Here is a 27,864-nt window from a genome sequence, read left to right on the forward strand (position 1 = left end):
AGTGTTTCTCAACCTCAGCAATTTTAAGATGTGTGGACTTCAAGTGCCAGAATTCTGGCTGGGTAATTCTGGGAGTTGAAGTCCTTGCATCTTAAAGTTGCTGAGGTTGAGAAACACTGATCTATAGGAACACAGGGTCAAAGGAAATAACACAGTGACACAGTTAATACAACACATTGGGCTATAAACTGATGTTTGTTTCAGGTTTAGCAGTTTGAGCTCAGTTACTATGGCTTGGAAATAATGGCTTGTATTATAAACTCTGTGATAGCATGGTGTGATATTTGAACCTAATTTCAGCCCCCTTGAACATCCAAAAGTGGCAGTTTGAGTTGGTTTTGGAAAGTTAGGCCAGAAACAGGTGTCTGGGGAGGATGGAGTGACACTGTGCGCATCATGATATCATGCAAATAACATGAATTTCCTGCTTGCGTTATTTGTGCAATGATGTCATGATGCACCCAACCATTTGACGTAATTGTGGTTTCTACCAAATGTCTGGGGACAGAAATACAAAGGAACGCTTCTAAGGTATGCTTTAGTATTGTTGATCCTCATTAGAAAACAAGACTACTTCTATTTAAAGATTTGCATCCTCTGTATGTTTGCCTGGGATAGAACACATGGAGGACCATTCTGCAAGCTTGCCTATTAATTTCAGTGGAATCAGCAGGTTCTGTGCATCTAAACCATTGTAACTCCACTTCATTATCTCATTTGAATTCATATAGAACAGTCCTGTAGCTCTGCAAGATATTATTTTTTATAGATTAATGTTTTTAAAGTAGTAACAGTTTCCAGAAGATAGGAATGTTAAACTTCCTGATACAAAAACACATCTCGTGCTGTCTTCAGGACTGAAGTCCATTTTCATCAATTGCATGAGGTTTTATCTCAGAAATAGTTCTTGCTGCAATAGTTCAGCTTGGAAAATACGAGAAAGAGCTTTTAACCACTGTTTAGCCCGATGACAGTCTACCTCCCATATATGCAAATTGAGGCAAAAAGCAGAAAAGAGGATTGTGGCTCTCATTTTAGCTACTGTATCTTATTTTTAAAATCTAAAACCAAGTTCAAAGTATTATCTCTGTCTTTGCTACTACAGAATGTATTTACTATATGTTCTAGCAATATGGAAACTGTGGAGATTCTCTGTCTATAGAAATTAATAAATGTACAATGTTTAGTAAAGGGCAGTTCTTGAAAATATCAAGAAAGAGTTGATGGGGAATACACTTCAAGGTTACAGGGAGACCAGGAAAAATACTCCATGAGTAACCAAAGTAAAAAAATGCTTTGCACATAGAAAAATGAAAACAATATTGAAATCAGTGAGCTTTCACACTCAGTATTTAAATGGATACATACAGTATCTGAAATGTGATCCAGTCCATTTTCTGAATAAGAAATATGATCATCACCCAAGCAGAAGATACTACTGTTTGGCTTTGCAACTAAAGCAGATAGGAATGACTTTCTGTTGAATTATATAAATACAGAAACAAGTGGATTATGCCTTGCAAAGCAGACTGGAAAAAATACTACCAGGCTGATGTGGAGGCGTTGCAGAGTTTGTAACAGCCCTGTAGTATAAGGTGATGGTGACATAACCACTGCCTTTAGACGCTGAATTCTGAGACTGAATTGGGGCTCGCTCTCTAGTTCGTTTTATTATGTAAAAAAATACTTTAAACAGAAAATCCAACCAACCTGCTAAATGTCTGATTTCTTTGGCTATAAACAGTTCAGATTATTTAGATTCTAAATTAAGCAGAGGTGTATTCAAAATCTGTTTTATTTTGTTAGAGATACATTTGTATTAAACGGCTTTGATCCAACATTCCTAAAGAATTATCTTTGCACCTATCAGCCATCATGCATGGTGGGTTGGAGAGGCTCTACTCTGTGTGCCCCCGTCTTTGGAGGCTAAGGTAATCTGGGCACAAGATTTTGTTCTGTGGCAACCACCCAGTTTTAATAATGTCCACGAACATTCTGTTTTGGTGCCGTTTAAGTGCTGGCTGAATTTAGTGTTATTTAGTGAATAAAAAGGGCAGGTATTGGTAGATTTTGTGCATAAATCCCATTGGTTCTATTACTTATCATGGAAGTAAATTTCTGTTTGAAAGAGTTGGTTCTCAGACTGCTAGAAATTCAAGGAACAGCAACAACAACAAAATCTCCCCCTTTTACATGGTATATATATTACATGGTATATATTAGTTCTAAATTGAATACAGTTCAGTTGCTGGGATTCTTGTAATCTCCATATCATCCATCTCAATAAATCTTGCTAAACTGAATTTTGTGAAGATTGGGCTTAGAACCCCTTTCAATTTGGGCAGTGGCCAAAGAAACTGACAATTGTTTACAACGTAACAATTTCACATAATTCTTTTCAGTTAGATGCAGAAGGAGTCAATAATGTCACCTGCCTTCATCATAGCCCTGCCACATGCAACGTTCCCTGTGAACTACAAGGACTGGCACACTTTGGCCAGTATGCCATAAGCACAACTAAAGCCAGGAAGTCCAATCAACTTGCAAGCCAACTTATTGTAATTCACATCCAACAACTAGGAAGTACGTGCATTGTATTGACACACAAAACAAGAAAAGATGGGGTCAAGAATGAATGGATCAGGAATGAATACAAAAACTTCCAGGGAGGATTCATGGCAAGCTAGATGTCCCTGTTTGAATGGGATGGTGTCTGTGGCAGAGATTGTGACTGGATGCAGGATCTGGACTGGCAAAGTCTCTCCAGAGCAAGGAAAGAGCATGAAATAACCCATGTGTACTCCATACAGCCTCTCCTCGTGAGTAGATCGCAGGAACAATCAATTTTGCGATCGGCTTCTGAGTTGAGTGGCTGGGAGTCAGGGATTCCATTTTACCTCACAGTCGTAACACAGCCTTTCTTATGGACAAAAAATGAATGAATACAAAAATGAGTGACCAGTAAAAAGATGTATTCTGAAATAGTTTGGTCACACAGAATGAAGGAAGATTAAACCACAATAAAATATACGAAAAAAGAGTAAACGGGTAGAAAGGAAGGGTAAGACCAGGGTGCTTTGATGTCTGACAGTATATTTGACTAATAGAGTGGCACGCCTTAGACTACACCAGAGCTGCCATGGCCCCCACCCTGTGGAACATCCTTCCCCCCAAGGTGAGGCTGGCCCCCCACCCTGTTGGTTGTCCGGAAGGCCCTCAAAATATGGTTTTGCCAACGAGTTTGGGGATCCCATGATAGAATGGAGCCTGTTAGATAGCTGTATGATAGTTAACTGGATACACTCTGTATACTTTGCCTCCATTTTGTCTTTTCTTGTTTTTTCCTTGCTTTTATTTTAAATTGTGTTTTTAATGGTTTTTATGTATTTTATTATGTACGCCACCCAGAGTCACTATGTGAGATGGGCAGCTATACCAATGTAATAAATAAAATAAAAACTGATACTTTTCTGTTGGTACTGAAAACAGAGTTCCCAAATGCTATAATTCTCAGAACATTAACCAGGTAGCAGACAGAAATGAAATGCAAAATTATCCTAGTAAGTTAGAAAATTGAGCACAGAGCAGTGATGTTTAAAAGAGGTGACCATGAAAGGTATTGTTTGAGAAACATGATAAGGAATGAAATGCATGGGCATTCAAGTTGTATGATGGTAACTTATCTTGATGGTATACAGCATCACAAACTGAGTGATGATGTAGCTGCAAATAAGGCAAATCCATCAATAAAAACATTGTTTCTAGGCTACAGAAAGTCATATAAGACTCTCTCTGCATCCTGGGTCCAGTTCTGGCCACATTATAAGAATTCCAATGCATTGGAAAGGGGTCAAAGAGCATTAGAAAACACCAGAGAACTGGAAAGTCTTCTCCAAAAACATGACAAAGGAGAGATGTGATAACACTTCTTAAATAGGTAACAACCTGACATGCAGAAGAAGGTCCTCTACCAACCCAGAGTGTAGGATATAAAAGAATGACTTGTAGTTTCATTTGACCCTGAGGGCAACTTTCCAATGCTAAGAACAATTCACAGAATGGAACCAATTGCCTAGAGATGAGCTCTCAGTGACTATAGTATATAAGCAAAGATTGGGCATTCCTGACAGGGACACTTTAAATTGGATTCCTTCACTGACAGAGGGATGGACTTGATGGCCGGAATGGCCCTCTATAATTTTAAGTTCTGTTACTGAATTCCCACCCTGATGTTATCTGGCTGGTCTATATTGTAGTAGGAAGCACTATAAAAAAGGGGTGAGGGAGCTCTTTAAGATGTATATTAGACCTTTTGACTCCCAAGTGACAAATTCTAGATGAGCAAACAAAAATGATTAATTATCCAGAGCAGAAGGCTAGTAAATACATAAGTGTGGAGAAAGTAGCTGACGGTCTCCTTCCAGCCCTGCAGGCATAGCTGAAAATAATGTATTTTTCTCCAAGCAGGCCGAACAGAGAACATGAGATCAGGGATGCCTTGGGCAAGATTCCTGTTTTCAGAAGAGACAAAAAGTAAATAGCGAGACAAAGAATGCAGCTGACCAACCTGATGTATGATAAGAGCTGGGGGTGGGGATATCTGAATTGGGTAGTAGTGGTTATTAAAACTATACCAAAAAGGCAAAATACCAAATGTGTTCACAATAGCTATAATGTTCTGAATAAATGTAGATGCTGAGGAGCCCTGTGTGCTAGTTGCAACTAATATATTATTATATTACCATTAAATTTGAATGCAATTTAACATACTTTTCTCATCTGCCTTAAAAAAAAGAAGAAAAGTTACCACATTTGTACCCCTTTTCTTCCATTGTCTTCTGTTTGGAGTAATAAACCCCCTCCCCAATGTTTTTATTTCCTATGCTGCCAAGCAAAATTATTATGTACACTTTCCAGAGGCATATCCTTTGCCATGCAATGTACATTCTTAAACCTCATTCTCTTGATGGATTCACAGATACTATTTTTCAAAGTCCACAGTGCATTCCTAAGTGTCTATTCAGAATAAACCCCCCGAGTTCAGCAGAATTATATCCAGGCAAGTGAAGATAGATTTGTATGACTGCATAATAATTTCCAACGAATGAATCAATCATCAATTGAAATAATTATTTTAAAACCTGGCCATTAACTATTTCAGATTTTAGTGTGAACTAGAGATACATCTCAAATCATTATTTAAATGTGATAGTACTGGTAATCATAACAAACTGCAATCTGCTAAATGAGTTAATAAATTAACTGGTCTATTATTATCTCTCTCCCTCCTCTCCCAACCGGAGAGCAGGCATCCTAATGTTTAATCCTACTAATGGAGGTTTCTTAATACAAACAGTCCAAGCATGTCTTTCTTCTAACGATTTACTGAAAATCACCCCATTTTTAAAATTGACTTTTTAAACTGACTCTCACATTTAACCTTCCGCTTATTAAAGAGAAACAATAGCCAGTAATTTCCAGGATGCAAAGACAGTGGACTTGCAGGTAGTAATGGATTCTTGCAGGAAAGTTCTATGGCCACAGCCTTGTTCCCAGAGAATAGATTCTTCCAGCCAGAAAATAGGAGAAATTTTCCCATAAAAATCTTCCTGCAGCTCATTATAAGAGCTCATCATCTACTTCAGTGAATCTAAGTGGAAACCGAGTCCCAGGGCTGCTGCTTTCATCATTCAAGATTAGAGCTTGCCAAAGTGTAGCAGTGGGACGGGTGGGAACAGGATGGGAAAAAGTATCTCTTCTGGCCTGCTCATCCACCAAAATTTTGTCTCCGTACACAACTCCATGATCTCCGTTGCTGACCAGACCTTCTCAACCCATGCCCAAGACTAAGCTGTGCTTAGCACCAGGTCTTGTAAACATGGAACTTGCTTACTATTTTTTTTTCCATTCATGGAGTTCTGACTCTCCATTCACAGATAAGTTAGCATGCTGGGCCAATAACTTTTAGTTATTTACCTTGAAATGCATTTACACAGTTTCAACGTACACACCTGGATTCTTCCAATTCCTAACTGCCACATTTAAACTAAAGCAACAGATTTATTTCATTGTTCCCTTGAGGACAAGATGTACTTCCATAAAATAAATTGGTTGCACAAGTAAATAAAATATCAAGGCTTATTCATTATTTCAACATTAAATTCTAAATATAACAAATATAAAAACTAAAATGAACTTAACATCATGCATAGAATTTTTATCCTCTGTAACAACTACACCATTACAGTTTGTGTATATCAAATCAAATCACAGTATCAAACAGGAAGCATTTGAGGTCAGTTGTGCCCTTTCATCAATTTAGACAGTCACTCACACCCTGGTCACATCATCATTGGACTATTGCATTGCCCTTGAAGACCACCCGGAAGCTACAGCTAGTTCAAAGTGCAGCAGCACAAGCAGTATTCTTGCATTATACCCATGTGTCACCACTGCTTTGTGAGCTGTATTGGTTGCCAATTGGCTTCTGGGTGCAATTCGAAGTGCCAGTTATAAACATTGTATATAAATAATAAAACATAACGTGTCACCTATAAAGCCCTTCATGGGATTGGGCCTGGATACCGGAGGGAACACCTATCTCCTATTGTTTCTGCCTGCCCAATACATTTGGGCAGAGTGGGTGCACTCCAGGTCCCCTCAATTAAACATTAACATCTGGTGGGACCGAGGAAGTATGTCCTCTCTGTTGCTACCCCTGCCCCCTGGAACACCAACTGCCGAGATATATGGATGGTGTGTGCTCTCCTGGGGTTCCAGAAAGCCCTTAAGACCTGGCACAGTTCCCAGGCCTGGGGTTAATGTGTTTGTGGAGCCCCTGCCATGTTTTATTGTTATTGTTATGGCTGTTTTTAGTCCTGGCTATCCATTTTGCTTTAACTGTTTTAACTGCTTATTTAGATTTGTAAGCCAGCCAGAGTCTACTGAAGTGGGCAGCCATAATGAATTTAAATAAATGAATAAATAAAAAATAATAAAATGAATGTTAAGCTGTTTTGAAACCACCTGAAAATGATGTCATTCAATATTATCAGACCATTGGTTAGGTTTCAATGGGAAACTTGGTAAATTAAAAAAAAACTATGTATTGGATGCATTTCTTTAACCTACAGAATATTAGAGCTAAGACAGGCATCTTGAATTTTGGTGAATCAGAATTTTAAGCAAGGCTGATTTTCTGGCTGGCTTACTCAACTCAACTATGCAATTCTCACTCCAGGGAAGACGTCACTTGAATTTTCAAAGATGCCCCAAAAGTGTGTGTGTTTTTTTTTCCAAAAACCAAAGCAATATGACCCAAATTTACAGGCTGAAAGATGTATCTCAATGGCCCTGACTTTTCATCATTGTTCCGTATTACTAGAAAATAGGCCAGTTTTCACTGAGGGGCGATTGCATATTCTTATTGGCAAAATGTAACTCTCATTTATTAATAAAACTAAAGACCATGGAAAATGACAGGCTCAGGGACATATTAGTTTATGCTCCAACACAACAGGTGATTTATATCATGGTCTTGTACTAAAAATTACACCATAATGTAATACAAAAAAAGATTGGCTTTCTAATAACCTAAAGTCAGCTGCCTAATGCCTTATCCCTGGTCCATTATAAGGTATAATTTTGAGTTTCCATATTTGCAAGTGTATTGAGAAGCATTTCTTTTTTTAAATGCAGCCCATTACAAAGTAATTGAAAGGCATCAGCTCAGGAAAAACAGGCTGACAATTTTCTCACTGGACTGCTTAACCCTTTCCTGCCAGGTTTCCAAGAACTTGGTTTTCATTCAGGATGTGCAGTATACTAATGTGCACCCAATTATGAACCTAGTGATATCTTGCCTATGATGTAAAGTGCACTAATTTGCATTTTAATTTATTTCATCCATAACCTCCCTGAGCACTAAGCTCTTCTCTATACTCCATTTAAAAACATACTACATAGTTCTCATTTAAAACATCCTCTGCTTCTGAAGGAATTTGTCTATAGAATAACATGAATTATGCTCAATTTGAGAACATGAATATCAAAACACCTAATCTTCAAGACTGCAACAGGCTTCTCTGAATTTAGTTCCCAGTCTAAGACATTCATAAAACTTGAATAATAGGACTAGGAAAAATACCTCAGAAACTAACTTGGTCTCAAGTCAGACCTGACTCATTGTACAGAATTTCAGAACTGCATTTTGCAGTTCAAAATATATTCAAGAGGGAATATATGAATACAACTGGTTTGTATTGGTCTCATTTGTTGAAAGACACTTTCAGCTGTCTAATACATATTGTTAGTGAGAGTAAGAGCAATATGGAGACTTCTATGAGGGATGAACTAAACTTTTTCTGGAAAAACTGACTTAGGAAATTCATTAATGGGGAAGAAATGCTACGAAATATTTAATTGTTGTGGCAGTTACCACAGATTGCTTGGTGACCTGAAGGATATTATCTGTTTTAGACTGTTTCTGAATTTACATCTGTTAGACATAGGTTTCTAGAAAAAACTGTTATAGGCCTGTTGGCTGACTAAAACCAGGTATATCCAACTCAAATAAAACCATCAGCTACAATATTCCACATACTAGAATATTATCTTGTACTGGACCAGAAAAACGATTCACAGTCCATAATCAACATCTTTTTAATGCATATCAAGAATTACACATGTTAAAACACAACATTTAACAACAAGATTCTGGCATCAAGATAGCTTTAAAGTGATACAGGAAGTTTGAATTTTATAGTATATTAGACAGTGGTTTTAAATAACTTCTCCTTATAAAATAATAGACATCACGGGCACAATATATGAGAAATTTACCCTGCTGAAGTTTGAAAAATAAGATGAAGGAGGTAGGGTTCTTTCCCAAATTTCAATGAGATAAAAGCAGGATGTGCTTCTGACAGATTGTGCCCCATGTCAGTATATTACTTACAAAAGTAGAACCTTAAAATAAAAGTATCATTTATTTTTTTTACAAAATTACAAAAAGTAAATTATTACAAATCCTAATTTAATAATTCCCCTCTACCTTTAACAATTTCAGGTTTAATTTACCCCCACCCCCACCCCAAAAACCCTACAAGCAAAAAGGAATTCGCCTTTTATTTTTTATATATTCACACCACCCAACTTAGCTAAAATAAACCATGTAAGTAATTAACACAATTGTAACATATAACATTTCTCAGAAACAGAGTTAGAAATATTGCACATAGATAACATGCAGAATTCCAACAGTGGATTTATACACTTGTATATGAAGTCTTAAAAGAAAATGGCAGAAACAAGTTAACAGTGATTGCAAAAACGACTGTGTTAAATGTTCAGTAACAGGCAAAGCTTTGAAATTAGCCTTAACTGCATTAGAACCTAAACATTAATCAAAGCATTTTGCAGGTATCTGGTAAAAAAAAAGGTGTAACATTTTTGACATTCCACCATAGCTCAGAGCTGTAACCATTTATAAAAAGATGACACTATTTATGAAAACCTTTCTATTATTTAATGGATGGTAGGCATTTCACAACAAGCAGGACACATTCAAAAGAGAACAAAAATTAAACTTAAGATGTCAGAAGGATATCCCAAAGTGTGGAGAATTAAGACTACCAAAGGTATTCTGTAATGCTAAGCTACCAAATCTGGCACTGATGCGAAGGTCAGTTCAATCTTTATGAAGATATAAACAACAAAAAGTACAATATTTCCAATGTCAGAAGAATAGCAACATTTGTAAATAAAATTTCCAAAAATCAGAAAGGAGGCCCTTGGTACCTCTCTATACTTTCTCCTGCTTAATAGAGGGTAGATAGAAAGCATGCAAGATGGTAAAAGTTATGGAATAGATTGTACAGAATGGAAGTGTACCAAATTAGGTAAGTTACTGAATTAGTCATTTGCTGTAGCAGATTATTTTTTATTTATTTTTTACATGAAGAGCACACATTTGAGCATCTTTCCAGATCAGGCAACATGGGTTCCTTTACAACCATGTTCTGGACAGCTGGCAGTGGGCCAGATTTCTTATTTTCCCAATCCAGTTTTGGATCATGCCACCTTTTTTCCTTTCCATATACTACAGGCTCTGCACATTATTTACAGGCTCAGAGAAGGGCTTCACTGTGTTTGTATGGTTGAAGGCATAGTATCATGATCCACACCCTTCCCTTTTGTGTTCATGTACAGACACATGTACAAAAGGGACAGGGCTTGGGACACAGCACCCACCATTCACAGATTCCCCCCTCCCCAGTGGATAGTGCTGTTTTAAATGCATGCCAACAAATCAAATTCATTGTGTAGATGTAATTATGGGCATAATTTGTTTATAATATGAAAGAATGAATTGGGACTTATGTACAATGCATTTCTTATTAAGGCTATTGAGCAGCTGAATAAATGCACAACAAAAAATGACTTCCACAGGAAAAAAAATGCGTATTTTGAAATGTGTAGTGCAGGCAGTCCTCATTTAGTGACCACAATTGGGACTGGCAACTTGGTTGTTAAGCAAAGCAGTCACTAAGTGAAACCATGTTTTGCTTACGATCTTTCTTCAGCTTTCCTTTGCTTTACAGAGCTGTGAAGGCCGTATATGTGAGGACTGGTTGCAAAGTTACTTTTTTATCACCATAGTAATTGCTAAGTTGCTAAACAAGGCAGTCACTAAGTGAGAACTCCCTGTAGTACTCATCCTAGAAGAAGCTTATTCTCTCACACACATGAAATAATTGTTCTAAGATAAACCTCCCCATCTTTAGCATTCATAAATATTTTAAGTCCTAATTTTTACCTTTACTTCTTTGTATGTTTGTATATACAGTGAAGTCAAATGACTAGAATTTTTATCTTGTATGCAAAATACTTTGCTGCTTATTTATTTTGTCAATTTAAAATGCAGGATGGAAATCACTGGGCATTGACAGAAAGCAGGTTTGTTTAGGTCAAAACACTCTTTATATCAAAGCTACATATAATCTGTTAAAATATATTCCTGAGACTTCTGTCACCCCAATCCTAAATATATTTGCTTGGAATTAAGTCCTTTTATTTCTTCTGATATCAAACTAATCAATATCTTAAATATTACAGTAATCAGAAAAGAAATACCTACTGGCTGATCGTGCATGTAGTCAGAGAATCTAGATAGAGTTATGCTGAGAGTCAATATCCTTGTATCATTCAAAACAGCAGCAAATGTTCTACTTATTTTAATGGGGCCAAATAAATGTAGCAGAGAATGAAATCTCACATATAGAAGTTTACATCCCAGTGCCTCTATTACAAAGGCAGAGGCAAGATACAGCCCACTGGGACACTCCCCTTAAAAGTGGTATGGAAACGAATGGCATTATGCCAAGATTAGGGGGCTTAGCCGCTTCTGTATTTTTTGGTTGGGTTTGCATGAGAAACATGTCTTTTATGTCTATTTAACAGCTTACGCAGTGATTCTTCTACCACTTACTGTATATGGAATATTTTCACGTCAGTGTTGGAAAATAACTATGACAAGTACATTCTACATGCAGCCATATCACACACCACCAATTTCTGCCATGCCAGCAAATCAGAAGTTAAAAATAGTACTCCATGTCATTTTCAAGCAGGCGAATGACTAAATCAAAACCGCGACTATCAGAGTCTTTACAGACTACTTAGAGCAACCGGTTAAGGTATTACTTAATTTCACCTAATACTTCTCTAGTTCCCTTTTCAGTAAGACACCCAAACAAATCCAGGTGGTTGAGATAGTGTCATGAGTCAGGACAGATAGTATGCAGACTGTGTGAACACTCTTTAGATCATGCCTCTTTACAATAAACTGTCTTTGAATATGAGGCTGGCCAATTTGTTGAAAAAAAGATACCTGCACTATGTAACAGATCAACAAAAGATTATTGCTTTATCCTAGACAAAGGTACGTTTCTGATACATCAAATAGTTGTGCCGTATAACTTACAAACATTATGCCAAGCTGAATCCTAAGGGCCTATCGATAGCTATCCTTCACTGAACTGAAGATTCTTTTTCAGGGACAAATAATAGAAAATCCTGAACAAGGGTACTAAGAATAGCTTTGCTGTGGCGTCCTTGGTGCTCTCTGAGCCTTGATGTTTTCTTGCAGACATGTTTTCGCACTGAAGATGTTGCCTAGCCTGGCAATGAAACGTCTGCAAGAAAACTACAAGGCTCAGAGAATGCCAAGGACTCCACAGTTCAACCCTGAGCTACAAATTTTTGCTTCGATTGATACCTTTGCTGTCAATCGCACCACTTTTATACACGGGACATCTATTCCATTGTGCTTCGTAAGTCTAATTCTTAACTTCATTTTTTAAATAGTGTTCAAGATAAAAAAGACAGAAGCTTTAACCCCCTTTCTAAGTAATGTATTATACAAACCAGGCCAGGCTGCATGATGAAAAGAAATCTAAATGTGAAAAACAAAGGAAGACAAATTGCTTAATTCTTTGTCCACTATTCGTTTTTTCTTCTTAGAAGTCATGGAGGAAAACAGCACAACTTAACAAAGAGAACAGAAGCATGGAAAATATGTAGCATCTCTTCCCTTGTCTCCAGTGACTATTTAATTTTATTTTTAAAGTCCAAGAGTACTCTGTGTAAGGGCAGCTTACATGGAAGTCAGTATAAAATGTTCTGTAGTCATAATACCTTTTTATAGAAAGAAGAAGATACAGGAATCACCCATATCTATGTTGGAATTCTCATGGCAAGCTTGCACAGATTCCAATATTTTTTTTTCCAATTCCACTAATTTCATTAGGATACATTCAGGCTGCAATAATAAATTAGGAATTAGTAAAGCTCAATAAATATAATGGAATTTACCTCTCAGCAAACAGATTGCACCGTGAAGCACTGTGATCTCTTAAGTTGTGAACTGACATTAAGGTTTTTTAAAAAAATTCTTCACTATGATTAGCTCATCTTTTCAATATCCAAGTTGCCCTTTGAGGAGCCTTCCGCAACAAACCAAAGTAATCTTAATGACAAAGACCCTTTAATCTAAAACAGTCCTCTATCCTTTATTTATTTTAGTACTAATTCAATATCAAGTGTGTGGAATCAATAAATGTTGGACTTGTAACTCCTACTATACCTGATCATCACTAATGCAGATGGAATTCAGCAATACATGAAAAGCTATAGGTTCCCTAATTAGTTATACACTGACTGATTATATATGGACAAAGCTGGTCCTAGACTGATGCATCATGGCACTACTTAATGCAAACGGAATCTTACCTTTTTTACAGCACAATCTTATGTTCATTTCCAAAAAAAATTGTACTGAGTTAGTAAGCTTCCAGCCTCATTAACACAGCTATTATGCAAGACTATGACATTTATGCAGGCAGCACATATGCACAAAAAATAGAGTAATTTTACTCAATTTTCCATATTGCTACTGATCTTTGCTCATTATGAATTTGGGGTAAGAGTTAATACTGGACCAGTCCTGGGAATTTGAGAAATCTGGGCTAACTTGTCTAACAAAGCAGGTTTTTTAAAATTAATTTTACAGAACCATTTATAATTGTGCTTAGAGTTGCTCCACTTACAGATGTTCGGTATCTATACCATTCTGAAGCTGAAATTAAACAGGACAGACAGCTGTAGTTATTCAGTAACAATTAAGGGAAGCTAGTCAAAAACCGTGGAACACAGGCACAATGATATCACAAACTGTCAGCTACTGCTTAATAATGTGAAATATTTCTGTTTAAATTTCTCTGACCTCCTGCAGAGAGATCCCCTACTGTAGTGCTAAAGAGTTTTTTTCCTGAAGCCCCAGTGTCAGAAATGGCAAAGAATGCTGATGAGAGAATACTTAACACATTTAATCCAGGAGTTCTAATCTGATATAAGGGAGCAAATTGAGCAGAAGCAGAACAAAGCAAAGCAAAATAAAACATAACAAATATATAACAAATGACAGAAAGATTATGTGTGTAATAAAACACAGGCTACTTCTATCATACATTTAATGTATGCAGCTTTATTCCAGTCATGATCCAACTGGGGCTACTTGGCATTGCTAAGGCAAATTCTGGACAGCCCCTTATTATCATGTAACAATGAAGCCAGAATTGTCTGAAAGGTCCTTAAATGGGTAATGCTTATTTAGTGTTGGCAGCCAATTTTACTCTTCTTGTTTCCCAAACAAGTGGATATACACTAAGAACTACTAAGCATCCTACTTAAATAGTAGATCAAAATTATTTAAATGAAGAGAAATAATGGCTTACTTTTTGTTGTGAGGATGTCTTTCATCTTTCATGAGATGGCAAGATTCAGTTCATCCAATCGGCATAACCCATCCTTCAGTATGGCCCCTGACAGCCTCCATGGGGACCATCTATTCAGGTAGCCCATGTCACCAAGAGCCAGGCCAAGGGAATATTAATGCATGCAATAGCCCTTTCCTTCTAGCCCATCAAGTACTGTAGCCTCATTCTATAATACAACATCAAATAACTCAACTGAAGTTCCTGAAAGTTAATCTAAAGAAATAGTTCACTTACTTTTAGGAAAAATGATAAACAGGAAAGTGCTATTTCTGAATCATAATGACCACATGATGACCATCTGGAGGGTGGGGGGATTAAAAAGTCAAGATGGCAGTTGCAGCAGCTTAATTTAAGCCCCATCCCTTTTTATGTGTCACAATGAACATAACAAAGGGGTAGGGCTTCAATTGTGCAGTCGTGGCCTCTATCTTGACTCTTTGCCCCTTCCCAAATGTATAAGGAGGGTGAACGAAACCCCTTGAAAGGGTGGAGTACATCTAAATCAAAGCTTTTGCTGAAGCAAAAAAGTTGCTGGCCATAATAGTTATATTTCAATACCCCCCAACCCTAATAATTGCATTGATTCTATACTGTAGTTCAACTTTCATTTCCTAAATAAACTGTAGCATTAATAGACAATGGTTCTACTCCCTCATGAAAATTATGGTTTACAGAGAAAAATCCATTACCTAAAACATTCATATAGGCCATACATTCTGTACAGGTGAGTGGGGAGCTGGAGTACAGCACGGTGACAGGAAATACTTCTGTTGAAAGAGAACCTCGCTAGCCATCATTTAGTAAATATGGGCAGACAATCTCTCTCAAATCATACTGATAAAAACAAGCTACCTTCAGCAATGTGTGACTTGTTTCAGATTTGTTGTACAGGAGACTTTGAAAAACCAATCAAAGAAGATGAAACAGCATTTGAAAACAACCAGACAAAAACTGTCCCTCGTAATACAGAGTGCAAGAGCAGAACTACACGCATTGCATTTTCCAGTTTATGCTAAACTTCAGAAGCTGGACATTCTGACATTTTGAACTGCTGCAATTTTTTCTCCACTGAGACCACCAATAAGTCTCATTATTAAACAATTATTAGAGAACAAAAGCAGAGCCTTTAAATTGTAAACTAATCTGAGGAGAAGCTTAACTTATCACAGAAAAACTACAATCTTCGTTTCCTTGGCTTTGAAAGACTTTGGGAAGAGGGCTTCCTCTGTTTGAGTAGAATGCACAAGCCAAGAAATTTCTCAGGAAAGCATATAAAAGTGTTCAGTAACAACCCATATTTACAAGACTTAATCACTCCTTAACAACAGAAACAATTTCCTATACCATGACTGCAATCCTATATCCACTTACCTTAACGTCTGTGTAGCAGCTGGACTAGGCTATAAGGTAATTACATTTAAATAATTTCAGATAATTTATAGCACCAATTGCCAAGAGCCCTTTAGTAAGACGTCTCTCTCTCTCTCTCTCTCTCTCTCTCTCTCTCTCTCTCTCTGTATGTGTGTGTGTGTGTGTGTGTGTGTGTGTGTGTGTTTGTGTGAGGGGGAAGTAAAAGAATGGAATCTTTAGATTGAATAAGCAGAAAATAGCTTCAAGTAGAAGAACTGGGGAGATGTTAAAGCGTTTATCATATATTTAACCATAATTATTTTTAACTCCGAGTGTAATTTTATGCCTATTCCATCTTAAACAGAAGATGATTCACAGTGAGAGATCAACAGTTTGTTCAATTCTGACAACTACTGTATGTTGAAAACTTTTATCATTACAGAAGCACTAGTATGAACATGCCACAATGAAGAATAGCATGTTATTACAAAGCAAGACAAATCTGGGATTATCAGAATGCTCATTAAATACCAGACGGTAAAAAAAAAGAAAGAAAAAGAGAGAAAGAAAGAGAGAAAGAGAAAAAGAAAGAAAATAAGAAAGAAGCGTTTATACATAAAGATTCCATCATTAATTCCTAAATGAGATGATATTGCTATTATACTTTTGTTATAAGTAGTTTTCAGTTGGCACAATTTTTTGCAGTTAACATCTTATTAAATAAAACATCACAGTTCATAAACTTGTTTCTTCCTAGCACACGTTCTTCTGAATATGTATTTTTAAAAAATATTCGAATTCCATTCAAGTGAAAGACTCGTCATAGTAACCTAAATGATAAAATACCATATTAGGAATTTAAAAAACAAAATAAAACCCCTTTTTGTTGTAAATTCAATCAAAAAGTCCAGGTGAATTTTTGAATTTCTTCTGTAACCTTTAGCTATATGGTTTCCAAGGAAACAGATCAAACCCAGTACTATTTTCCATCCTCCTCTTCAACTTCCTTGTTTTATGTTTTCAAACAGAGACAATGACATCCAGATAAAGTCTGTCATAGGATTCCCTGAAGCATAAGATGAGTAGAAGGCTTAGTAAGCAGGATCCTGGGAGGCACCAGTTAAACCAAGAAAATTCTAGAGGGGACAAAATAGTTTCAGTTATTTGTGTAACACTGGACTTCACTTTACTAAAGCAGTAATTCTAAGACAGGCTCACAGTTGAGACTAGACAATACTTTTGGAGGGGAGAAAAATGCTTGTAACCTCAAGACTTTCTTCAGGTAAAATCAACAGTCCCAAAATGAGTACTTTCACCAGAAGGAACTGGTCTCATCAAAAACAGGTATTGTGAAAAATCATTACTGACGTCTGAAAACAGAACTGGGAGAATTTTTCTATTAGCTATCATAATTGAAACACACAAAAGAAAATTAAGCATATAAAATTATGTCTCAGAAAAAATAAAATTGCAAATCAAACCCCAGATTTAAAGTAATACAATTTTTTAAAAATTATTCTATGGTTGAACTAAGGCCAATGCAACAATGCAAAATGAAGAAATACTCACTTGGTTCTCTATTTCTCTAAATCTCTCCACACATCTTTAGATCTATAAACCCTTCAACTATAATGGCTTAGGTTAATCCTGAATCCACAGGCTAAATATAAAACACAATATATTTTCCTTAAAACCTCCACATTGAAGAGGAAATATGTAACAAACCACTGCTACCACAGGCAATTATATATCTTGATGCATGACTAATAATTGTATTGTTGCTTTTATTAAAAAAAAACACTCAAGGAGCATATAGCAATAAAACAAAGTATGAAATAGAAAGCACAGCCATAAACATTAATACAATTAAACTCAAAATCAAACTTTACACCAGGATCATTAAGCTTGGAATGCAATAGCAGAAAACTGCGGAGCTGGTGAAGAGCTCCCAGTGGCTTCTCTCAGGCAGTTTCATGCAGAGGTTAAACAACACTGACAACAAGAGGGGATACTCCTGGGCACACCCTGACCAGAAGTACCAAAACCTGCAGAACTCTGCCTGCAACAGCCCCTCCCACCAGATGGTCACAGGGATATCATGGTGGAAGGTAATTATATCTGCTGAGCATCTGCTATGCTCTCAAACATACACCCAAATGAATTGTTTGAATTTTTTTTCATCTCATATGAAACATTACCATGAGATATAATTAAGGTACACACATCCCTAAAATACACCAAATAATCATTGCCACAATAAAGACAGCCTAGTGGAAGTTCATGATGAGATTTTCCAAATTGTCTTTACACCTTTAAAGCTACAAAGAATGACTGACTTGCCTGCTCTTATCTGAGTCAACAAATAATTTGAATGCAAGACAGCCATCTTTATTCTCATTCCAACAACAAAACTAATGAGAAATAATCACTCCACTCCTCATAGGATTCATAAGAACCTTTTAAAAATTATTAAAAGAACTTGCTAATGGAAAGTTTGGATATTTGGAATTTAACAGAAGTAATTTGTTGAAGAATACACACAAAATATGAATATACTTTGGCCTTTTTTTTATCAAACTGTTTTGCATATATGCATGAAGCTAATAAAAATACAAGTTGTAAAATGCTTATTGCTATATTGGGAAATTGATTAAATAGACAGTTTACAGGAAGGAAATAATTGCACTGTGTCTTCCCTCAAAGGGAATCAAATTAGATCCTGAAGCATGAGACTGAATTAGTTTTATCACAGGATTGCCAGGTACAAATGTGATTCATGGCCATAATATTGCACTGCTCTTCGTTAAAAGTGTGTGTGTGTGTGTAAATCCCCACAGTGTTTATTTTAAAGATATCCTGCTATTTCCATTTCAAAGGAATGTTTCTACAAATATGTCATTCTTTGATTGACACATACTTAGATGGCCTAGTCTCAATATCATTAGCATTAACAGAAGAGGTATATGCAGTCTATCTTCTTGGTGAATGAAACTCTGGACGAAATATATCACACTGGTTAATTTATATGAGCAAGCATTCAAAACACATCTTACCTTTATGGTAGAAACTAAAAAAAAATAAGAGAACTCCCATGAACATGTTGCTTAGGAAGGTGACCACACCACAGGTTATCCCTTCAGGAACAGGATAGACTGTTTCCACAAAAAGTTCAAAGAAGATGGGGACGCTGCTGTTCAGGAAGACACCCAGCAAAATGCAGGAAGTATAAAGTGTGGCTGCAATGAAAGCAAACGTTCAGTGATTCTGCTCCACAATTCTACTGCTACAGTCAGTATAATGATAATAATAATATGATTTGCATCTTTTTGATCAGTTTTTTATAACCTTAAATATGAGACATAAATAGGGCTTTCACATAATGATTTTTAGTAGGATAAGAAAAAAGAAGACTAGTTTACCAACCATAATTGTACCGACACATGCAGATTTCCTGCTAGCAATAAGGGCACAATAATAGTCAGGTTTTGGGACATTTGAGCCAGTATGCCAGAAATGTAATCTAGGCTTATTTTACACCAAACATGTGTGCACAATTATGCAAGCCAGGATCTCTAATCTTGAGATTACCTCACAAGCCAACATACAATTGCCCATATCCCACCAGCCATAAGGTACATATTGACACAGGGAAAAAAAGGTATAGAATCAAGAATAAAGAGGTGCTAAATGAATGCAGATTGAAAACAAATGTGTGTGACCAGTGCAAAAGAAATAAATACAAGTGGTTTGGTCATACAAGTTTAGAGGAAGGGTAAGACCAAGAAAGGCATGGCTGGATACATTTAGATACAGATTGTCAAAAAGTGAGAACAGAATTTTAAAGATCAAAAGGCAATACATAAGTCAGTAGATTCATGTGGTGGAAGCAAAGTTGATTTATAAAGATAGAAAGGTATGGAGTGGTATAGTGAATGGTGTAAACCAAATTTAGCTATATTTTCTTTTCCTATTTTCTTATATCACTTCATTAATTTTGTTTTCCCACTATTTATTAGTGTTCCTGTGCTTTGCATAATACTACTTATGTCAAAAGGAAATAGCATGATGCATGCATATTATTTATATTTATATATATATTTATATATATATATATATATATTTATATATATATATATATATATATGCTATCTATAGTATATTACTTGAGTATGTATAACCTACATTTGATCCAAATATGTGCGCTGATATACAATCATAGCTATCTGAATTCCTGTGTAGTTTAGCAGAGAAATGTATTGCCAGTGGAAGTTTTTACCACTGTATTATTTTTCTTTGGAACTGAAGGACAGAGGGCACATTAGTTTGTTCACATTAATGTATCCACAGTTGAATGTCCAGCTGTATAGAAAATACTTGGAGTTTCTGAATCTATCTTCTATAATTGAGCATAAGGATTAGGACATTGTTTTTATTTCTCGTTATAATGGGCAGATGTCATCCCACTGTTTGTATATGCTTACTTAATGAAGAGAGAACTCAAACGAGTTTTATCTAACAAGTAGACGCAACTGAAAATATCTGTATGCATCTGGATAAATTCACCCATGCATACAGATGTGTATACTGTATATTCTCAGAGTTATTCTGGTATCCTTTGGAACTCAATTATTCCAAACGAATTACAACAATATATGAGTTGCTACAAGGACAGGCCTGCAGATGCTTTTGCTTTCTTGAGTAAATATGACTCTGATAGGCATTGGCTAACTTAAGCTCCTCATTCAGAACAGTAGAAAACTACATGAATACCATCTAATAAAAATAATTTCCAAATTTTGTAATGTAGTTCATAGTCATGTCTCTAAACCTCAAGAGGCCTCATGTTTTCACATGACTGAACATTCTAGTAGTGTTTAATTGAAAGAGCCAATTTAATATCTTTCCACAAGCTCTTCTTTTACCACAATCATGTATAAATAGCAGAGCACAGCTCTCAATGAGTTCTGTGCTTTTCTCATTTCCACTGCAGCAATGGCTCCAGTGAGATAAAACTAGATTATCCAAAACAAAGCAAACATCAAATCAACAAATGTAGTCATATATGGAGCAAAATAAATTTCTTGATAGTCCAAAGTAGAAGTTTTAGGTCCTGTCCTGGGCTTGATACGTTATTAAGAAGAATGATTATTTTCTTCCTCTGCGTACTAATTTTATCGAATGGTTATAAACAATAATGGTATCCTACCCCAAAGTAGCATGTGTCTACTTTACACTTAGCTAATGTGCAGGCTCATTTGCATACAAAAAGGTTTCACTGTTTAGAGAATTAGGTCAGAATGTCTGAATTGTAGGTCCTTAAGCTTCAGCTATTAATATAAAAAGTGGAGCTTATTTCTTAAATATAAACATCTATGTTTATTTAACTCCAAAACAAATAGAACCTACCATTCTACAAACAGCCAATTATTAATCTTTCATGTTTTTAACACCAAAGATAAGGATTAGTTCTAGCTTGGGCATTATTGGAAAACAAAATTCTAATTACTAACCAAGTTCATAGGTCCTAGTATCCAATAAAAAGAATACTGCAAGGTATTACCATGTATCTGGTTTGATGAGAAGGGGGGGAGTGTTCAGATTTTTCTATAATACAATCCCAAACTAAAAAAGTCATTCAAGGATGCAGAATGTTATTTGAAAGTGCTCCAGTAAAGTAGACTGTAAATTACATTATGCTTGTAATAGCTCACTTCCCATAAATACTGCCTTGTGTAAAGTGACCACTGGATTGCATGGAATATAGTGCCTGGGCTGGGTCTGAACTTGGCCATTAACAAATACAACTACCACAAAGTTTAATTCATCTGCCCCTTCTTGAAGTTGACTCTGTGTTCCTTCACAGCTAAAAATAATTCTTGTGTTACTGAATGATGCGTTTTGTAGAAGTGTTAAAAAAACAAAATCTGTGGTTTCTAATAAATAATCTGGGCTTCAGAGACAATATACATATTCCAGTGGATTCTCAAGAGGCTAAGAGAAGAGAAAGATTAAAACCAAGAGCTGTTTTGGAATGGGGGAAGGCTAGACTGCCAATTTACAATTATGTTTCTATGGTGGCAAATATAAACCAGAAACTTCTCATTTTCATTGTGGAAACTTTGTGTCTAGTGTCCTAAAATAATTAGACAGTTAAGGCAGAAGGGTTTTATAATTGAAGGCTAGCATCTTTCCCCCCCAGTTTCAAGTCCTAATTAATAACGAGTCTTGAATGGCATGTCAAGATGGGTGCAAGTAGAATATTTTGTCATTGTTAAATTTGGTGGGTTAGGGGAAAAAAGGAAAAAAATTCAATTATCTGGTCCAATCCTCCCTCTCCAGTCCATTTCTAATTCTTTCATGCAGTTAAAGAATCATGTGCTGACTACAACCACACATACAGACACACATTCTGGCAATATCTTTATCAATCAAAGCAAATATTTGTAGAACAGAACTGAGAAAACTAAAAAGATTCTATGGTCAATGTAAATTTAAATGACAGACAATAGGGATACATAACAGGGCACAATCCATTCAAAAAATTTTCTAGCTACCAGTAGTCATAAATATATCTTGGATTACAAGGAAGTCCCCCCCATATATCTAAATAAGAACAGCAATTATTTAAATGTATCCAATTAAAGTAAATGAAATGTGAAATATCCATAGCTTCTGCATTTATTCAGTAATCTTATTATTGTACTCCCTCATCTCTGTCTGCATGAATGTAATCCAGTTTATGCAACAAGGGTGAGTGTGATTTCTGTCAGTGTTTATCAACAAAGAAAGCCTTTTTCCTCCTTTCAGTAACTTTCTTTTAACTTGCTTTAAAAGAAAAGAGAATCATTAGGGAGCACTATCCTGACTCTGAATGAGATATATTGGCCCTATGAGATATAAGATGAGCGTCATAAGGTTGTTATGTCATTCTGATGCTCCACTTGGCTAGAATTACCTGAGTAAACAAAGAAGCATCTCTCTGAATTGACTATCTTAGCTCACTACTGTGATTAGTGAAGTGCACCAATCGAGCAGCACTGAAAGGCCAAAAGTGCGCAAGCAGCAGCAGAAAGACAGGGTGGGGGACTCAGAAGGGGTGGGAGGGCAATGGCGAAAGGAGGCACGTGGAAGTAGAGAGGTCAGGCAGACGGTTCAGATGGGTGTGGAGTGGCAGCAGTGAAGGCATCTAAAGTATTGTCTTGGTAAAAATGTATTCCCATCTTTTAGTGAGAAGCCTAAAAGAAGGAAAAGAGGAGGAGAGAAGAACAGCAGGAGAAGCAGGATCAAATCAGGCAAACATTTTCACAATTACAGGAAGAACAGCAGGAGTTCTAAAAGCTGGAAGGAGGTTTAGAAATGCTCTTAGTTTGACTGGTCATGGCTTATTGGCAGACTTGACTACAGCTATGATTTTCAGATTCATCATCAACATGTTCTTTTAGAAAATTCCTCCTGGCTTCTTAGAACAAACCAGTATATTAATTTGAGAAACATGCCCCTGTGAAACATGTATAATTAGCATGGCAGTGCTTAATTATTTTTTATTTATTCAATTTGTATAGCCACCCATATCAAACCAGTGACTCTGGATGGTGAACAATCATAAAAACAGTTAAAACAATTAAACACAATAGAAAAAGAAATTAAATACAAATAGCAGCCAAGAGATGTTATAATCCGTCGGTGTCAGCACAACCAGGAAACGGGGGCCTTCACACACTTGGGACCCCAGGCTCAGGCACACAGCCAGGTCTTCAAGGCCTTCCAAAAGGCCAGCAGGGTCGGGGCCATCCTAATCGCAGGAGGGGGGATGCTCCAGAGGTCAGGCGCTACAGCAGAAAAGTCACATCTCCTGGTCCCTGCCAGCCAATATTCCTTGGCTGATGGGACCTGGATCATGCTCATCCTGCCGGAGCAGACTGGATGGGTAGAAACAACTGGGAGAAGACAATCCCTCAGGTAACCTGGTCCCAAGCCATGAAGGGCTTTAAAGGTGACAACCAGCACCATGAATTGCACCCAGAAACACACTGGCAACCAATACAGCCCCTGAAGCAGAGGTGTTACATGTGCCAAATAGCTAACACCATTTACAACCCATTCAGCTGCATTCTGTACCAGCTGAAGCTTCCGAATGCTCTTCATGGGCAGCCCCATGTAGAGTGCATTGCTGTAGTCCTAATGGGAGTCACAAGGGCATGAGCTTATAACAATACTTGCAATAGTTCCACACAATATGTGGAATGGCAAAAGTAAAATATTATGCTAGAAAGATAAGGAATTTCAGAGGAATATTAGAAAGTACAGAGGGAGAGAAACATTGTAGGACTATATTTTACCTACAGTAGGTAGTTTTGCTTTATTTAAATACTGTGGGCTGCCTCAGCAGGTAGCAGCACTTAGCCAACTCCAGGTAAATAGGGTAGACCCTGATTAATATTTGAATGGACTCCAAGTTATGGGGCTGTTCAATAGACTGGAAAGTTTTTAAAAAATTGCAGCTGAAGAGAAGAGCAAAACACTTGGAACGCTGCCTGAAAAACCTGCATGGATGCAGTTACCAGTAACAGAGTTCATCTCAGTGGTGTCTTTATCCTTAATCACTTTGGATAGACAGCCCTAAGTAACAGCTAAAAGCCAGCTTAGTTATTACTGGTTTGACCTGAGCTCACACAGTTCTGTAAATAGCAGCATCATTAATCAGTATCCACTGACTGAAATATGAAATATTCTACTGCAATTTTAAAGAGAGATACTACAACGCATAAATGAATTGTTTGTTCTTGGTTCACAGTGTTTCCGTTTCCACAAATCAAGAAAAGGCCCTCCTCCCACTCTAATGTCAACACAGAATGCTTTTACTTTAATGCTACATCAGCTTTGGTTTCTTAAAAAAGAATCTCACATTCCTGTCCCAGAGTCCTAGTGTCTGCCGTATTTCGAACTTCCCACGCTTTAATTAAGAGAAAAATGGCCTCCTGAAATGTCATTATCACGTTAAAAAAAAAAGTTCAACCATATTAATTCAAATGTTTCTCAGAATAGCCTAACTAAGCTTTGGATAAAGCACTTAGAGTTAGGGCTAAGTGCTTTATCCAAAGCTCAGTTAGGCTATTCTGAGAGACACAGGGTTGCACTTGGGGCACACTGAGCCAAATCTGTGAAACTGACAGGTATTGTCCATATTGTTAGCAGGGAACGCTACAGTGGCCCAGGTGCAACTGAAGCTGGTGATCTATTCTGCTCTTTTCTTCCCTTACTAAAAGATGCAGCAGAGATCAGCATCAAGAGGCCCATCTGAAGATGACCAAGCAAAGAAAATATGAATCCTGTTTGAAAACATATTAAAAGACATATTAAATTTCCCAAATGAATGAATGGAAAGCAGACATGAGGAAAGATGATGTTGAAACTGAATGGGACAGGGTGAAAAGTTTATCTTGCAAAGGGCCACAAAAGTATGTAGAATTATGCTAATGGAAGTATGAAAAAGGTGCTGGCTGAAATGATGTGAAAGAGACAGTGGATGAGAAAAAGGCATATAACAGAGTGATTGCTAGAAAGAGATTGAGAGAAAGACAGTATAATCTGCATATAGCAATGAAGTCAAGGAAAGCAAAGAACGGTTAAGATTAAAAGAGCTAAGAAGAAAGCAGAGCAACTTTTATGAAAATAAAGAATTGTTTTGGAAGTGGGCAAGAAGGGCTAAACAAGGAACCTCCAGAGTAAAGTTAATAAAAGCGATGAAATGATCTGAGATGAAATCTAAGTGAAGAAATGCTGGAAGGAGTACTACTGAGGTATTATTGGGAATGACAGTGACAGTTTGAAGAAGAGTGGAATTGAAGTGAATACCGTAAACACTTGTGTCCTAGAAAAAAATGATGAAAAGTCATGAACACTATTAAGAACGTTGGAAAATGCTAAGGCTGCAAGTGTTGATGCTGTAACTAGAAAAAATGTTTAAATAATGGTGTGATTATAGATTTGATTTGCTTATGAAATGGTTCTGCAACTTGTTGAATGTCTGTGAAGACTGTATTCATGCCTGATGATGGAAAGAATGCCACTACTGTTCCCTTAAAAAAATACAAAAATGATGAGGGGATGGGGGTTAGTGTGCGAAATGTACTTGGGAAAGTGGTTGGCAGATTTTTGACTGTAAGGTCATAGAGGTGACAGTGAGTAAAATTTGTGAAGTGGTGCAGTTTTATGCTGGGAAGGAGGTATGAAGACCAGAGAAATTTATGAATGTGACAAAGTAAGCTTACAGCACGACTGTTAATTTAGAACAGGTGCAGAATAAAGTAGATATGCTTGACTTACAAAACTTTTGCACCAATACTGGAGTTGAAAGTTGGTTGTTCAATGTAATAAGAGTGGTGCATAAGAAATAAAGCGTAAGAATCAAAGGTTTGCTTAGCAAATGGTTCAGCAATGGGGAGGGTTAAAGCAAAGATCTGTTATGTCCCCTTAGCTGTTAAATGTATAAGGAATGCTTGTGGTGATTGTAGAGACATTTTGGTTGGGACATGAATATGTGTATATGTTTCTATGCTGACAAAGTTATGTTGTTGCCTAAGGCCCAAATCATTTGCAGTGAATGTTCAACTATATTGTGAAACAGTATGGATCTGAATATTTATTAATTTCATTTACATCCCACCTCAATCTTGCAGCTCTCAGCAGTTTACATGACATGCAAAAAGTTAAAATACCCATGGTAAGATTAAAACAACGAAAATAAACTGCATCAAGAAATTAACAACCAAATTAATTTTGGTTTTGTTAAAAATAATAAAAATAGAAAAGGAAAAAGGAAAATATGGTGCAAAAGGCTAAGTATCATTGGAACACTTTTCTCTTGAAAAGCTTAACAACCTTCTGAAAGCCATGGGGGAGGTGGCTAGCCATAAGGCATCCATTTGACAGCACCTCTGCTGCCAGAGAGAATCAGTACCTACTAGCTTTGGCCTCCTCATTTCCTGAAAGTGTGAAACCGTGAAGAGTTTCTCCCTCTATGATCAAGTAAGTCAGGCTGATATAAGTCGGAGAAGGCAGTCCTGCAGGTACTGAGCAATAAAAGGTCTTTACAGATGAAAAAGAACACTTTAAATTGTGCCCAGAACTGATTCAGCACCCAGTGCAGGGTCTGCAGTATGGGTGTTAGTTGCTCCCAGCTTTGGGTACCAGTTAACACACAGGATACTGCATTCTGGACCAGTTGTAATTTCTGAATATTCTTCAAAGGCAGCCCCAAGTAAAGCCCATTACGGTAGTCTATCTGCAAAATACTGAGGACATGAGTTACTGTAGCCAGTTCCTCCTGTACCAGGTAAGACTGCAGTTGGCACACCAGCTCAAGCTGGACAAAGGCCCCTCCAGCCACGGCTTCCACCTGCTGTTCAGGTAGGAGCCTTGAGTCAAAAGGCCCCCAGCCCCCCAATCACAGATCTGCTCCTTCACATCTAGTGCTTGCCTGTCCAGAGATAACAGTGTTGCCAGTGGAGAAACCTGATGTGTAGACAGCAAATTCATCTTGCTTAGATTAAACTTTAGTCTGTTCTCTCTCATCCAGATCCTTAGAGCCACCAGGCACTGGGATAGATCATTGACAGCATCTCCCCTGCATCCAGGCGTAGTGATATATAATTGGGTATCATCAGCATACCTATGACACTGCACTTCAACAGTCAGATGGCCTCCCCCAGCGGGCTGATAGCCAAAAAACAACTATGGCCAGGAAACTAACTAATGGAAACCTCCTTGCCTAATACCACCTTGGAAAATAGGAGAATCACAAATTAAATACTTTGTGAAGATCAAGGAAGTTGTGTTTGACAAGGAAAATAGAGTGAATGATTGGAAGCTATACATAACTGGCAAAAAAACTGAGCAGATAAATGAATTTGTGTACCTTGGTAGAATGTTTATTAAAGAAGTGAAAATAAATGAAGAAAATTTAAGAGCATAAATACTGGTAAAAATGTATATAGCCTGTGACCTATTGTGAGGCATAAAAGTTTGTCAAAAAAAGCAAATATTGTTGAGTATAAGAGTGTGCTTCTGCCCCCTTGGTTATATGGAAGTGAAAGTTAAGTATGTCAAGAGAAACATAAAAGGAAGCTGAATGAAGGGTAAGTGGCTTACTTAAGACGTGTGTGGTAACAGAAGTGGA

At 36.9% G+C, this 27,864-nt stretch overlaps 1 protein-coding gene and 1 long non-coding RNA gene across 2 annotated transcripts in view; both read right to left on the reverse strand.

Moving 5' to 3' along the window:
* Positions 1–8,643: 8,643 nt before the first annotated feature.
* LOC134487169 (uncharacterized) lies at positions 8,644–15,814 on the reverse strand. Its single transcript, XR_010066830.1, has 2 exons — positions 12,278–15,814; positions 8,644–12,098 (listed from the first exon to the last, which is right to left on the reverse strand). It is a non-coding gene; the product is annotated as an uncharacterized LOC134487169 (long non-coding RNA).
* Positions 15,815–15,962: 148 nt separating this feature from the next.
* Positions 15,963–27,864, reverse strand: part of SLC49A4 (solute carrier family 49 member 4) — a 107,278-nt gene continuing 95,376 nt past the window's right edge. The window contains exons 8-9 of the mRNA XM_063292458.1: positions 18,740–18,922; positions 15,963–16,822 (exon numbers count right to left, since the gene is read on the reverse strand). Coding sequence (XP_063148528.1) covers positions 16,707–16,822; positions 18,740–18,922 — 299 coding nt within the window. The 3' untranslated portion in view covers positions 15,963–16,706. The remainder of the gene's footprint in view (positions 16,823–18,739; positions 18,923–27,864) is intronic.

Source organism: Candoia aspera, chromosome 1, assembly GCF_035149785.1.
Source record: "Candoia aspera isolate rCanAsp1 chromosome 1, rCanAsp1.hap2, whole genome shotgun sequence".
In the NCBI taxonomy this organism is placed as follows: Eukaryota; Metazoa; Chordata; class Lepidosauria; order Squamata; family Boidae; genus Candoia; species Candoia aspera.